We start from the raw sequence: 14,828 nt of genomic DNA, 5'->3' as shown, positions 1-14,828 counted from the left end.
CCTAATAGAAGAAACGTTAACATTATGAATTATTTTCTCGGGAAAAGAATTATTTAAAGCAAATTTTGTTTATTGTTGTGTTGACTACGATTATAAATATTGCTGTTTCTGGGAAACAATGTGTGAAAAAAAAAATCAAAATGAAAGACGTCCATTTTGTAGAAAATGAGTTCGGTTCGATTTCGGAAAAAAAAGAAAATATTTTAGAAAAAGATGAATATGTCGCTCATGAATGATTAATTTATCAGAAAATACCGATTCAATTTCGGTTGTTTGCTCTTGGATGTTGCGATTTGATCAAATGTGCCTTGAGTTACAAATGTAGTTGTGACGAGAAAGAAAAAAGTTAGATTTTCCAGAAAATGCCGATTCAATTTCGGTTGTTCGCTCTTGGATGTTGCGATAGAAGTAAATGTGCATTGAGCTACAAATGTAGTTGTGACAAGAAAAAAAATGAATGGTATATATACATAATGCGATGTTTTTTTGACGAAGGTAAATAGCGAAATAAGCAACATACGTGAGATTAACTATACTTAAGAAAATTTATGTTTTGTATTGCCTAACGATATTGTGAACAATTGTATTCGACAGTATTCAACATGGAGAGCAATCAGGATCAAGGGCAAAGTGCAGATGAACAAAATGTATCGGTGGTTCATCAAAGTGTTTCGTTCTTCAGTCCGGCATCCTACAATTTACCACACTTCAAATTTAAGCATTTGCCACCACCTGAAATTCGAAATGCTTGGAATTCTTGGATCCGTTGGTTTGAAAGTGTTATGGCAGCAGCCAATATTGTTGACGGTTCCAACAGAAAAATGCAGCTGCTAGCGATGGGTGGCCTTGAGCTACAAAGTGCATTTTATGGAATACCTGGTGCAGAGAATGATTTAAATCCTAGCGTTGATCCCTATTTAGATGCGAGACAAAAACTTACCCAACACTTTTCACCGAAACATCACGACAGCTTCGAAAGGTTTCTTTTTTGGACAATGGTCCCAGAGGAAGGCGAGCCTATTGAAAAGTTTATTTTGAAAGTTCAACAGAAGGCAGATAAGTGTTTCTTCGGGAAAACAGAACTGCAGAGCCGACACATCGCTATCATGGACAAAATTATACAATATACATCGGAAGACTTGCGGCAAAGATTGTTGGAGAGAGAAACGCTGACACTAGATGATGCAATCAACATTATTAACGCGCACCAATCTGTTAAATACCAGTCTGCGAAAATGGCACCCCGAGTTCCCGGAAGCATCGTTAATCGTCTATATGAGTCTAGCACACCGCCTTTGACAAAATCGCGTTATTTACGCTGTGGATTTAGCAATAATAATAAGCAAAATAATAACAGTTACATAAATTCTAGGGTTTTAATGATCGAAAGCGGCAACCAGTGTTTGTTACTGATGATGATACACCACGTCCTGCTAAACGGTTCAGGACTGTTTATAATATCGAGGAAAGTAAACAGGATGAAGATCCGGCATCCGACGAAGAGAACTTGCCAGTATACCCAAGTAACCATAAGCATTAAGCCATTGCACTATATTGGCTATACATTTGCACTAATGTTGCATTGAAACTCCATTACAGCATTAACAACGCAATAAAGCTCTTTATTAGCATCAATAATGCATAACTGCACTGCCGACATATAGCATCATAGCTTGCTCTATATGCGTATATAAAGCTGATATAACGCGTACATGCTTCAAGGATCTTTAAAGCATGTAAGCTTTACAAGTGCATTTAATGTCATTATAGAGCATATAAAAAGCTGATATAATGCTATTGTAATGCTGTGGGTTTATTTGTTATGCAACTCTTCTTGAAGATTATATTCGGCATATTTCATTTCAATCGAACATATGCAATATAGTCCAGGAAGCAAACGCAGCGCACTTACCATGAAGGACGAGGCAAGGTACCTCTGTTCGAGACTTACTAAAGGTAATTTTCGTAAACATTCATATCATGTGAGAACGAAAACCCATTAAGGATATTCATTACAATGCATTAGAACAGTCAATTACGGTTTTAAACAGAATATTTTATTTTAAAAATTTTCCTTTTTGCTCATCATACCGAAAGGAAACATAAGAAATGGTTTTAAAACCATGGCGGACAATGACAACCAACTGAAGCTTTTTAATAGCATTAGTAGTGCCAATATAAGGCTTTCAAATTTGACATTTGTACGCTTTTGCTATATAATAGCATTAGTACTGCAGAAACGAGCTGTCAATCTCCGCACAGTAATAGCACTATATTTCGCCTTTTCTGGCATAATATCAGCATTAAATAAGTATTTAGGGCTTCACGGCTTTTTGGGACAGCTTTATATGTGGATCTAAAGCACATATTAGGCTATGTTATAATGCTTATTGGTTACTTGGGTATAATGTAGGAGAAACCGACGACGAATTAATAACCTGTAGAATAGGTGGAGTTGATGTGGTTATGCTGATAGACTCTGGATCTAAACATAATTTGATTGATGATACTACTTGGGAACTCATGAAGTTACGTGACGTAAGAATTAGCAATGAATGATACGATAAGGCAAAACGGTTTTTGGCTTACGGGCGAATTCCATTGAAATTGGTCACGGCTTTTGATGCGGAATTAGAAATTAATGACGGAGGAAATTCTTTAAAAACATGTACATCATTCTACGTCATTGAGAAAGGTCAACAGCCATTACTTGGCAAAATAACCGCTCAGCAAATCGGAGTATTAAGAATCGGTTTACCCAGTCTTCAACAAAGCATCGTTAATCATATCGAGGATAATCGAAAGGCGTTCCCAAAAATAAAAGGAATCAAGCTAGGACTACCCATCGATAGGAATGTCCATCCAATTATACAACCTCTGCGCAGGTGTCCAATACCGCTTTTAGAAAAGGTGAAATTAAAGCTAGACGAGTTGTTGGATGCGGACATCATCGAAAGAGTAAAACATCCAACATCTTGGGTTTCTCCACTTGTGCCAATACTTAAGGAAAATGGAGAACTTCGACTATGTGTGGATATGAGAAGGGCAAATCAAGCCATTCAGAGATTAAACCATCCTTTGCCCATCTTCGACGATTTACTCCCCAGATTTCGAAATGCCCGTTTTTTCACTACTTTAGACATTAAACAAGCATTTCCCCAAGTGGAGCTGATAGAAGATTGTCGTGATATTACAAAGTTTATTACGAACTGGGGCCTCTTCCGTTACAAGAGATTATTATTTGGAGTCCAGAACTTGATGGAAAGCATTCTAGCGGAATGTGCCAATACCGTAATTTTCATCGATGATATTGTGGTGTTCGGATCGACGGAAGTAGAACACGATGCAGCTGTTAAGAAAACATTAATCGTTATGAAGCAATACGACATTCTATTAAACGATCATAAATGCAAATTTAAACAACAGGAAACTATTTTTTTGGGACACTGCCTTTCCGGTAAAGGAGTGCTGCCAGCAAACGGAAAAGTTGAATCGATTTTACAGTGTAGAGCGCCTCGAAATAAGGAAGAATTAAGAAGTTTCCTAGGTCTAGTGACCTATGTTTCGAGATTTATTCCTAATTTGGCCACCGTTAGTCAACCGATGAGAGATGTTCTGAAACATAATGAATTATTTGCGTGGACAAATGAACATCAACAATCTTTTGATCGGATCAAAAGACTGATTGGCTCTGTACAGTACTTAGGGTACTACGATCCCAAGATCGAACATTGGTGGTGACTGATGCTTCCGGGATGGGCCTAGGAGCGGTATTGATACAATTTAAAGGAAATAAGCCACGTATAATTAGTTATGCGTCGAAAAGTCTATACGATACAGAGAAAACGTATCCGCCTATTGAGAAAGAAGCGCTCGGCATCGTTTGGGCCGTTGAAAGATTCAAAATATATCTGCTGGGTATAACGATCGAACTCGAAACAGACCATCGCCCCCTGGAAACTCTATTTACCGCCACTTCACGACCGACAGCCAGAATTGAACGGTGGCTCTTGCGAATTCAAGCATTCAAGTTTAAGGTAGTTTACCGAAAAGGCTCAGCCAATCTGGCCGACTCGCTGTCGAGGCTAGCTTCACACGTAGATGATCAGGGGTGGTCAGAGGAATCGGAGGTGTTTATTAGACATGCAGCAGTTGAAGCATTATCCTCGCTCATCATCGAAAATGATTGTCAGCAGTTTGATTCAGACACCGAGGTGGTCATACGAGTTGTTCAAGAGTGCGTCGCAATTGATATCTCTGAGGTAATAAAAGCCACCTCCGAAGATATTGAATTGCAAAAGTTAAAAGAGGCCATCATGGCCGATAATTGGACCCGCGATGATCTGAAGCAATATTCAGTGTTTAAATCAGAATATACATACGCAAACAACCTTATTATGAGAGGCTCAAAATTAGTCATACCAAAGATCTTACGCCACCGAATGTGTCAACTTGCTCATGAAGGTCATCCGGGTCAATCGATGATGAAACGAAGACTACGAGAACGATGCTGGTGGCCAGGTATGGACCAAGATGCCATATCAACCTGTGAATCGTGTGAAGGTTGCCGTTTGGTGCAGATCCCGGACCCCCCTGAGCCTATGATACGCAGACGATTACCTGAGAAGCCTTGAATTGATATAGCCATCGATTTCTTAGGACCAATGCCTACTGGGGAATACATTTTGGTAGTCATAGACTACTATAGTCGTTACATGCAGCTGGAAATCATGACGAGAATAACTGCGGAAAAAACAATAAAACGCCTGAAACGAATTTTCAGAATTTGGGGACCACTTAGAACAATTACGCTGGATAACGCGAAACAATTCCGTTGAGTTCGAGAAATACTGCAAAACAAACGGCATTCATCTTAACCATAGCTCTCCCTACTGGCCTCAGGCAAACGGCGAGGTTGAGAGGCAGAACAGATCTCTTTTGAAGAGGATGAAAATTGCCAATGCGCTGTATGACGATTGGAAAGCGGAACTTGATCATTATGTGGAGCTATACAACGGTACCCCGCATAGTATCACGGGTAAAGCGCCTTGTGAACTTCTACAAAGCCGAAAACTGCGCTCAAAACTTCCACAGATAGACGATGTGGAAACGATTCCTCCGAGCTCCGACTTTCGAGACCGGGATCACGAAAAAAAGATGCTGGGAAAAGAGAGAGAGGATGTAAGACGTAGAGCGAAGGTGTGTGATATGTCCGTGGGTGATACAGTCCTCATGCGAAATTTATTACCGACAAACAAACTGTCAACAAATTTCTTGAGAGAGAAATTTACAGTCACAGACAGACAAGGACCAAACATAACTGTTCAGTCTAATGACACAGGCCGCAAATACGATCGGAATAGTTCACATTTGAAGGTTATTCCTGCAGTACCTCCGGTAGAAGTAGATAGTCTACTTAACCGTGAAGGTCAAAGTGAAGGGCTAACTGTGTCTCCGTCAACCAACGTTGAGTTAGCCGATGCCTCGGGACCTAGTGAGATCAACCCGGATATAGGATCAGCCTCATTCGCTAATACATCGGAGCCAGCAGCTGTTCGACGTTCAAAAAGAACTCCAAAACCTATACGATTAAATTTAGTCCGTTGAGATAAGTACCTGAAAATTGTTGATGTTTTAATGGGAAAACAAAATATAAAATAATAAGTGGCCACAATGAGAAAAAAACTATTTCTTGAGGGAAAACGGGATGTGATAGACGAACACATACACGCATGCGATGAATTGCCATACCTTTGGGCAGTTGTATATACGCTGGGCAAGACGCGATCGTCAAGCAGTCAATATCCAACTAGCGACGTGAACAGTGCGTTACCGTTAGACTACTTTGCGAGCTCTGGTAAGTTCCCACACATCTGTAGGAACGTTTTGTCACATAATGGAATTATTAGCACGAATTCCAACAATAAAATTCAATTAAATGTATTGCTTACTTTTCAGTCGCCATTTGCCCCAACTATACACGGTTCAAAAATGTAAACAAAATTATAAAAAATGGCAGTTGTCTTGTTTCACAATAAAATATGAGGTGCAATGATCCCATTAGTGCAATAATAAAACAGTTAGATGCCAAAATTCTGCAGTAAATACGCGTTAAACGATAGATAGTTCTGCGTATGAAATTTCATACGCTAGAATATAATAGGTTAATGAAATTGGATCGTCATCACAATCCACTTGTATTTAAAATCGACTTTGTGTTCGCCGTGGCTGTGAATGACGATGGCGATTTATTTGACGATTTCAATCTATGCGTTCATGATGAATTGAATGCGGAAATTTCACGCGTCAATTGGGCTGAGATATTAGCGACGGGCAGTTTGGATGAATCTGTGAACAGTTTTTATCGTGAACTAGATTCAATTTTCCAACAACTTGTGCCTAGGAGGAAACGTATGCGCCGTCCGAATAAAAAACGACCTTGGTGGACTGGAGAGCTACGGAATCTTCGGAATAGACTGAGAAAAGCTCGAAAACGTTTCTTCAGAACAAGAAGCGAAGCCGACAAATTGTTCGTGCGGGATTTGGAACGCGAATTCGAACGTATGAACGCCGCTCACTTTCGCTCGTATGTCTCCCGAATTGAGTGCAGCATGAAGGATGACGCTAATGGTCTTTTTGGTCTTATCTGCGTAACAAAACGTCCTCCGGAGGAATCCCTACAAACGTCAGCTATCGAGACAGGACATCTACAACAGCTGCAGAATCAGCAAATCTATTCTCGTCATTCTTTCAAAGCGCGCTAAGTAATAACTCACCACTTTTGTCTGAATCATACTTGAGTAGTTTGCCGATGTTCACGTTGAATTTGCCTGCAACATCATTCTCCGAACAAGAGGTATATATCAAGCTACGCGGTATTGATAGTTCGAAAGGACCGGGGTCGGACGGACTTAAACCATCGCTTATCAAGGAATGCTCTTAATCGCTTGCTCTACCGGTATCTATACTTTTCAATCGTTCCCTCGCTGAAAATAGTTTTCCCACTAAGTGGAAAGAGGCAGTGATTAGCCCTATCCACAAAACCGGTAATGTACACGATGTCACAAATAACAGAGGGATTTCAATTCTAAGCTGCCTCCCAAAAATCTTCGAGAGCATGTTGTTAGATGTTATCTATCCCGCCGTAAAACACATCATCAGTTCCAATCAGCATGGTTTTGTGAGAAAACGCTCTACAACTACTAAACTCATGAGCTATGTGTCGTCGCTGATTGACAAGATGGAAAAACGACAACAGATCGATGCGGTGTATGTTGATTTTTCGAAAGCTTTCGATCGTGTTCCTCATCAACTTGCTGTAGAGAAACTAAGGCGCAATGGATTTCCGGACTGGCTGACAAATTGGATCTCATCGTACCTTTCAAATCGCAGTGCTTCTGTGCGACTTGGAACTACACTCTCAGATCCATTCCATATTACATCGGGCGTTCCTCAAGGAAGTCATCTTAGACCTCTTCTTTTTGTACTCTTCGTGAACGACCTCTGCAGTGAATTGTCGTCATCTAAAGTCATGTTTGCAGATGATTTGAAAATGTATCGTGTTATAACAACTACGGTGGACTGTTGCGCATTGCAAATGGACCTCGAAAGGGTTATGGATTGGTGTGACAGAAATTAGGCATGAGTGTGAACATTCAGAAATGCAGCATAATTACTTTCGCACGAGTTCGATCGGCCATTGTTTTCTAATACCTGATGTGTTCTGCTCCTGTACAACGAGTCGCATCAGTCAAAGATCTAGGTATCACTCTCGACTGTAAACTACGGTTCATTGCACATGTTTCTTCTGGCATAGCTAAATCCTATGCTGTACTCGGACTCATCAAGCGCAATACTCGTGATTTCAATGATGTTTACTGTCTTAAATCTCTATACATCGCACTGGTACGCAGTGTTCTGGAATACGGAGTTACCATATGGGCCCCGTATCACATCGTCCACATTAATCGTCTCGAACGGGTACAGAAGAATTTCATCAGGTTTGCCCTTCGTCGGCTGCCCTGGCAAAATCGATTACTGCTACCTCGATACGAAGATCGCTGCGCTCTCATAAATCTCCCTACGCTGCGAAATAGGCGAATTTTACTGCAACGACTCTTCATCTTCGACTTGCTTACTGGCAACATAGATTCCCCTACGCTGCTAGCAAAGCTTGATTTCAACGTTCCGGAAAGGTCTTTCCGGAGAAATGATTTTTTTCCGGCGCTCAACACATCGAACGCTATACGGCCAGAATAATCCGCTAGATGTTTGCTGCCAGCTTTTCAACAATGTTTATCATCTCTTTGATTTTAGTATAAGCAAAGAATCATTAAAATTAAAAATAGTTAGTTTATAGTTAGATTATAGTTATTTAGTCTGTGCGATGTAATATTTTTAGACGAAGACAATATACAATACAATACAATCTTTATGTGCGAATGTCATCTAACCTGTTATACTCTTAGAGTAAATTTTGAGCATCTCTATTTCCTTATCACTAAAACACTTGCAGCCCGATAGCGCAATAGTAGGTAAAAAGTAGAACGATAGAGAAGAGGAGATGTAGGATTCAACATTACTGGACAGTTAGTAGCCACCACACCGCTGTGCGGCAATTTAAATCGGCAGATTTACTACTTTTTTGGATCGACTACTGGAATAGGTGAAGGTTAGTAAAGGTCACCCTTGCTATCCGTGCGAACTGGTAGTGCAGTCAGCATTACTTTGGTGGATCGGTTGTGTAAAGGCTCAACCCACGAATCGCCAACCAACACTATAAACAGCATATGTATCGCTAAAAAGCTGACGAGAATGAATCCTACCATCTAACCAGGTTTCAGTGAGGACAATTATGTCGTAATGGGTAGAAGAGGTTGCTTGGAAAATGCCATCGATTTTTGTGCGTAGGCCTCGGACGTTCCGGTAATAAATCATCAGTTTACCGTTCAAGTCTGCGTCAAGAGTCAATTCCTCAAGTTCTTCCACATCATTCCAAAGATGATCGTCTGATTAGCCGTACGCTTGGAAGTTGTCATTATTTGAGAGACGAGCAGTACCATGCGAGGCTTCAGGAGGACCTTATATTACCTGAGCGCACACAAACGATGCGATCAAAATTTTTCATTTTAGCATTAAAGATTCACAGCGGCGGTAGAGTTGTGTTCACCAGCAGTCTGTAAGTGAAATTTACATTGAGGGCGTAAATCGTCTTATATTGCGTCAGAAGGACATACACCCATCTTGGCTTTACCTGATACAAAAGAAGACGCCGACTCGTTAGGTAGTCCGAGGTTGCTCGCCGAGAAACATAAAGTTGCACAGACGAGTTTATCCGGGATAGTGCTACTATCCACAACCAGATGGATTTTGTCAGCAGCAATCTTGAAGATCGGTCGTTGGATTCTTGAATTCACGGAAGTAGATGTTCTCCGGCCAAGTGTCTTTGGACAGAGCCTTATCCCTGAATGATTTGCTAACACTTTGAAGGTAATGAAGTTCAGAGATGAGAGATCCTTGCCCTTAGGAACTAAACGAACTATTCTCGGTTTGCAGGTCCTACCCCAAACAATCTTTCACAAATGTAGAATTCTCGCCGCGCCCATGATCGATTGAACCTCCATTGCAGCGAGAGCGGTTTTCGCCGACGACACAAGACGCTCCCATGCGCCACCCATGTGAGGTGCTCCAGGTAGGTTGAAAACCCATTCCGTATTCGCCTTTGTGAACGTTTCTGCAAGCTGGCGCTCGATTTCGCCTATCTCCTGCTTAAGATGGTTGCTCGATCCCACAAAATTTGTGCCCCTGTCTGCTGTGAATCTCCACAGGTGCTCCTCTGCGGCCGATGAAATGCCTGATCGCAATCTTGCAAGACTCCGTTGAAAGTGTTAGCGACTTCGAGATCGATGCACGTGATCAGAGCTATCCATCGTTTTGCAATAGTTCAGTTAACCCGCATGCCAATCGGCCCGAAATGATCGACGCCTACGTAGGAAAATGGACGTACGTACGCCTGCAACCTGGCCGCAGAGGATGGAACCATTTGAGGTGTCGCCAAACCTGGCTTCTTAACTTTACACACGAACGGATGCAGCTGGGATATGTTAAAACGCTGTCACAACTCGTTCACGAAAGTCTCGACATTGACGTGAAGAAATCGTTTAGGTGTATCATTTAACCAGCAGTCTATTCACTGGATGGTCCTTCAGCAATATTATTGGGAGCTTCGTGTCAAACGCAGCTGATATCCTGAAAGTATAACACTTGCTTCGTCCAAGTACGGAGATAGTTTGTATCATTTGCTGGTTTTCTCCAGTGGCGCCTGTTGCCCTGGTTGCTTGTCTAGTATTACTGACAAAGTCGCCTCTTCGTCCGAATACTGCCCACATTGCACCCAACGAAAGATTGTTGTCTCGGCCTTTGGGAATTCTCATTAAGTGCGTGGTCCGTCCAGTAGTCTCTTTTTGCACCGTTGGATTTAAACATAGCGATGAATATGTGCTACCCATCGATACAAATGCATCAGTTTCGAGAATCGCTCCCACCACACAAGTTGCGGTATGATAATCACCTTATGCACCCAGCTCTTCATCGGTCATCGCGCCGACTGAATCTACGCACCTACGGTCCACTGATCTTCAGGCAAATATGAATCGTTGTCACCATGGAATCAACGGCCGCCTGAGGACAAACACGACCTTTTCCGCACATTGTCACATCTTCGGTGACGTTCTTTCTGGATGATATCCAACGCCATGACTTCGCTTCTGACTTGAACAAAATCTCACCAACTCGGCAAGGAACGAACTGACGATACCTTCGATTATCCGAATTTATCCAAGCCAGCACCGCCGTAGTGTTACACCATAACACTGTTTTCTCGACTACCAGCAAGTACCCAGTGAGAATAGTCTTCATCAAGCGTACTCCGATTACTGCTGCAATCAACTCCAGCCATGGGATGGAATGCGCTCTCAGCGGAGCTACCTTGGATTTTCCACCGACTGATGCCACAGAAATTCCATCCGGAAATATCGCCCGAAAATAAGCGACACATGCATAAGCTTCTTCGCTCCTTGCCGTAGATGAGGAAAAAACAACAATCCTGCCCGATCGAATGGGCTCATTACCCCTCGTAGTGCCTGGCGCTTTGTTGGATGCTCCGCACCCACCGCTAGAGTCGTTGTAAACGTGAAGACATCGTCGACCGGCTTACAGTACATCCCAAACACGCGTTCAGTTAGGCTGTTCTTGTCTAGCTGGAGACACTTTTTCGTGACTGGGTCGCTCTCCCCGACTCGTGCAAGAACCTCGATGGAGTTCGGAAAATCCGCGGATGGAATCCGCCAAAAGAGTGAACCAGTTTGACATCGTGTGTCAGCTTCACCGTTTCGTCAACGTTGTCATCCACGTAATGCTTCCGCCGGACAATTGCGTCGGCTTAGCGTTCAAATTCTTCACGAATTGTGCTGAACACGGTGAACACGTCGCACCAAACGAAACAACGTCCATCAAATACACATCGGTTCGGATCATCACGCCAAAGCAGCCTCTGCGCATGTCGATCTTCTCACCGAATCCGAATCTGGTGGTACATCTCCGGTCCACACAAAGAGCGACCTGTTTCTCCCGGAATCCATATATAACATTGAGCAACGTATTTAGCAGATCCGGCCCTTTCAACAGCATCGTGTTGAGTGCGACTCCATCCACTTTAGACGCAGCACTTTGGTGGACGGCTTCTTGGGATTGATGACCACTCCTAAAAGGCAAGTACCGCGTACGCCATGGATATGAACCATCGAGCTCCTTCGCTTTGTGTATGTACTCTTTCGCTTGATACTCAGAAAGCTGTTTCCTTACACTTTCGCCGAAGAGCAAACGCCTTTCTAAGCACTGCAGTCGCCAAACCACCATCTGTGAGCTGTTCGGTAACTTCGAAGCAATCGTACTTCCAAAGAAGCCCAGTCTCGAATCGCTGTACGACCCGCTTAGTGCGACTTCCATTGTACCCAGGCTCTCGACTGAGAAAAACTTCTCTACGAGCTCATGTAGTATCTGCTCAGCCTCCTGGCACTCGCATATGTAGAAACTATGAATTATATCCACTGACTTGTCCTGGCTAGATCCGTAAATCTTGTTAATTCAACCAAATACACACACCTAGAATACATAAAATGAAAAAAATCATACTTGTGACGGTTCAAATTAACAATAGGATAAGAATCCACCAAGGTATAGACGTACGTTGAAAAAGGTTCAATCTACTTGCAACCCGACACATGAATATTACAGGGGAATACCTAATTGTTTTCTGGATTTCACATTTTACAAAATTGAAAATGGTTTCTGTAGCGTTTAATTTTTTATTTTTGGGTCATTACCTTTCTATCAACTTTGTTTGCATGCAGGATCACTTTGCATCTTTTCAACTTGTAGATGTTCGATTAGTGAATAATTTAAACGACTTTCTTCAATGCTGTATCCTGCGTGTAGCGCAGTATTTTTTTTCGAATATAAGAATTCTTTTGTAATGGCAGAAATCATACTGAAAATTACTCGCGCTCATCTAGAATGGTGCGTAAATCAATTGTAGGCAGGTGGATGTACATCGAAATAAATTTAATTTCATATTTGAATGTTTGAGTGTGGCTACTACAATGTCACAAATCAGTAGTGCGCACAAAATCACCCCCGTAATAGCGCTTTACCCTATTTATACAAGCGTAATGATGACCATACACTAGAAGCGCCATAATATACAAAAAGAATAATAAATCTATACACAAGCTCAATTCATTGTTCCGATCTGTTTAAATGCTAATCCGATCGAAGAAAAAAATGAAACGGAAATTAAGGGCAAAGTTTTGGTAGAAAGCGTTCCTCGTATCTATATAATTCTCCAGGGGAGGCTACGAGGGACAAACCCCTCATTAATCAAACTCGTAGTCAATATTACCGTCATCATCGCGATACCTGTTGTTGCTGCTACTGCTGGCCTCGCCTGTGCTTCCATTTGAGGAGGCTGTGGGTCCAGTCTCATGGGTGGAACTGTTTTGCTGCTGTTGCGCGCTTGACAAAGTCGACGATCGGGATCCCGACGGTCTTGACTGTATTGGATTTCCTCCGATTCCTCGGTTGGCCGAACTTCCACCGGTTCCGAATGAAAACAGCGGTTGACCTAGATCGACCAGTAGACTAGATGTTGACGGTCCATCTCCGTCAGCAGCCGATGACAATTGACCAGCTGCACCGGGGAACGCATCCGAGGTTAGAGAACCTACAAAATATGTCACATGCAGGATAAATAGATTCCATCAACCATCTATTAGAGTAAGTAGCTTACGTAACGTATGGGCAACTGCATTGGCAGCCGCTGCTAGGCCTCGCTGCTCGTCTGGTTGCTGCTCCGGCGCTAAACTCTTCCGGCAGATGGGACACGTTCCGTGCAATTCCAGCCAGGGAATTATACAGGATTCATGATATACGTGCTGCAAACATATCTTGGTAAAGTTAATTCTCGTTGATTAAATCTAGATCTACTTACAGCACATGTCAATCTTCGTACAACCTCATCAATCTGAAAATCTTCCCAACAGACTGAGCACTGCAGTTTCATCTCGACCTGTTCAGCACTAATCGTAACCTTCGGAATTTCGGCAATCTTTTCCTTCTCCAACGGTGGCGGTCCCGTGTTGTCCATTTGGTTGAGCAACTGCGTTACGATGGTATCCAGTCCTTCCCGACCCCAAGCATAGTCACCCGGATTACCCATAAAGAACATTGGTGTCCCACCAGCACCACCATTAGCTCCATCCGCAACGGAGATCAGAATCTCTCGCAAAATGTTGTCCAGATTGTTGATGTTCTGCATTCCACGGCGTCGATTGCGATGTCTTCCAAGTACTCGCATCGCATATGGACCTCCTCCGCCACCAGTAGCCCCCGCAGCTCCCGGCTCCCCAGTATCATCACCCAGCGAACCTGTTCCATCGGAATCTGACCCACGAGGTCCGTTCCCGGTCGATAGCAATAGCGGCGACAAAATGCTGTTACTAAAAATTTCACTAGCTAGTCTTATCGCCTGAAACAATGATCAATTTCGTCACGTCGATACAATGTTGCTAATCATAATCACTACTCCTCACCTGTGGGTTGATTAAATCATTCGGATTTGCATCCGTTTCTGATGGAACCGGTGGCGTCGCAGGATTGTTACTTCGATCAGCAGCCGGCAGTTCCTCGATAAACCCTTCCAGACAGTAAGGGCAGGTGAAATCCTACAAGAAAACGTAAGTTGTTAAGCCTAATTAAGCAAAAACAACCACTAGCTAGCCTACCGATGAAACTCGATCAATTTCCACTGAGCAAGAGTGACAATAAAAACGGGATGGTGGGTTCGTCGAATTTTCCACTAACGCTTCCATACCTAGGATGTTATAATCCGGACAAAGTGACTAAGAATAATCGCACTGTAAAATGGGCTCAACCCACGAGTACGAGGAATCGGGACCGAAGCACCTCCCGGTCGAAACAGGCGAAGGCAATTTTTCACTTTACCAGAACACACGCACACGCACGAACCCCGAAAGGAACAAATTTTCGCCGTGTTTTTCCTTCAGAGATGCCGGCCTTTGGATCCGCTAGACTACCATTCTGCTGCGGAAGAATCTCCGTTCGCTGGTCACCGATGCTTGTTCTGCGCTCTGATTTTTCGCAACTCCCGAAACAGATGCTATGTGTCGATTTTTTCGCAGATTCTCTCCGGAAAGAAGACAGGACGTGAAAAAACTGAAAAGATGAATATTGAGCTGTCAAACTGGTAGACT

General features: G+C 42.8%; 1 protein-coding gene across 1 annotated transcript; it reads right to left on the bottom strand.

Annotated features, from left to right (window-relative positions):
• Positions 1-12,336: 12,336 nt before the first annotated feature.
• On the bottom strand, positions 12,337-14,828 carry LOC131685961 (E3 ubiquitin-protein ligase Iruka). The gene is made up of 5 exons (XM_058970003.1): positions 14,340-14,828; positions 14,148-14,279; positions 13,547-14,083; positions 13,346-13,490; positions 12,337-13,279 (listed from the first exon to the last, which is right to left on the bottom strand). The coding sequence occupies exons 1-5, from the start codon at positions 14,424-14,426 to the stop codon at positions 12,933-12,935; spliced, it is 1,248 nt and encodes a 415-aa protein (XP_058825986.1). The 5' UTR covers positions 14,427-14,828; the 3' UTR covers positions 12,337-12,932.

The sequence above is a fragment of the Topomyia yanbarensis genome, chromosome 2 (genome assembly GCF_030247195.1).
Source record: "Topomyia yanbarensis strain Yona2022 chromosome 2, ASM3024719v1, whole genome shotgun sequence".
Lineage (NCBI taxonomy): Eukaryota > Metazoa > Arthropoda > Insecta > Diptera > Culicidae > Topomyia > Topomyia yanbarensis.
Note: the sequence above shows the minus strand (reverse complement) of the source record. Positions and strands in the feature narration are given on the sequence as shown.

Coding starts and splice junctions, on each gene's coding strand:
- LOC131685961 (XM_058970003.1), bottom strand. CDS start 14,426: ATGGAAGCGTTAGTGGAAAATTCGACGAACCCACCATCCCGTTTTTAT. Junction 14,084..14,147: donor ATGATTTAATCAACCCACAG/GTGAGGAGTAGT, acceptor TCATTGTTTCAG/GCGATAAGACTAGCTAGTGA. Junction 13,491..13,546: donor TACGAAGATTGACATGTGCT/GTAAGTAGATCT, acceptor ATATGTTTGCAG/CACGTATATCATGAATCCTG.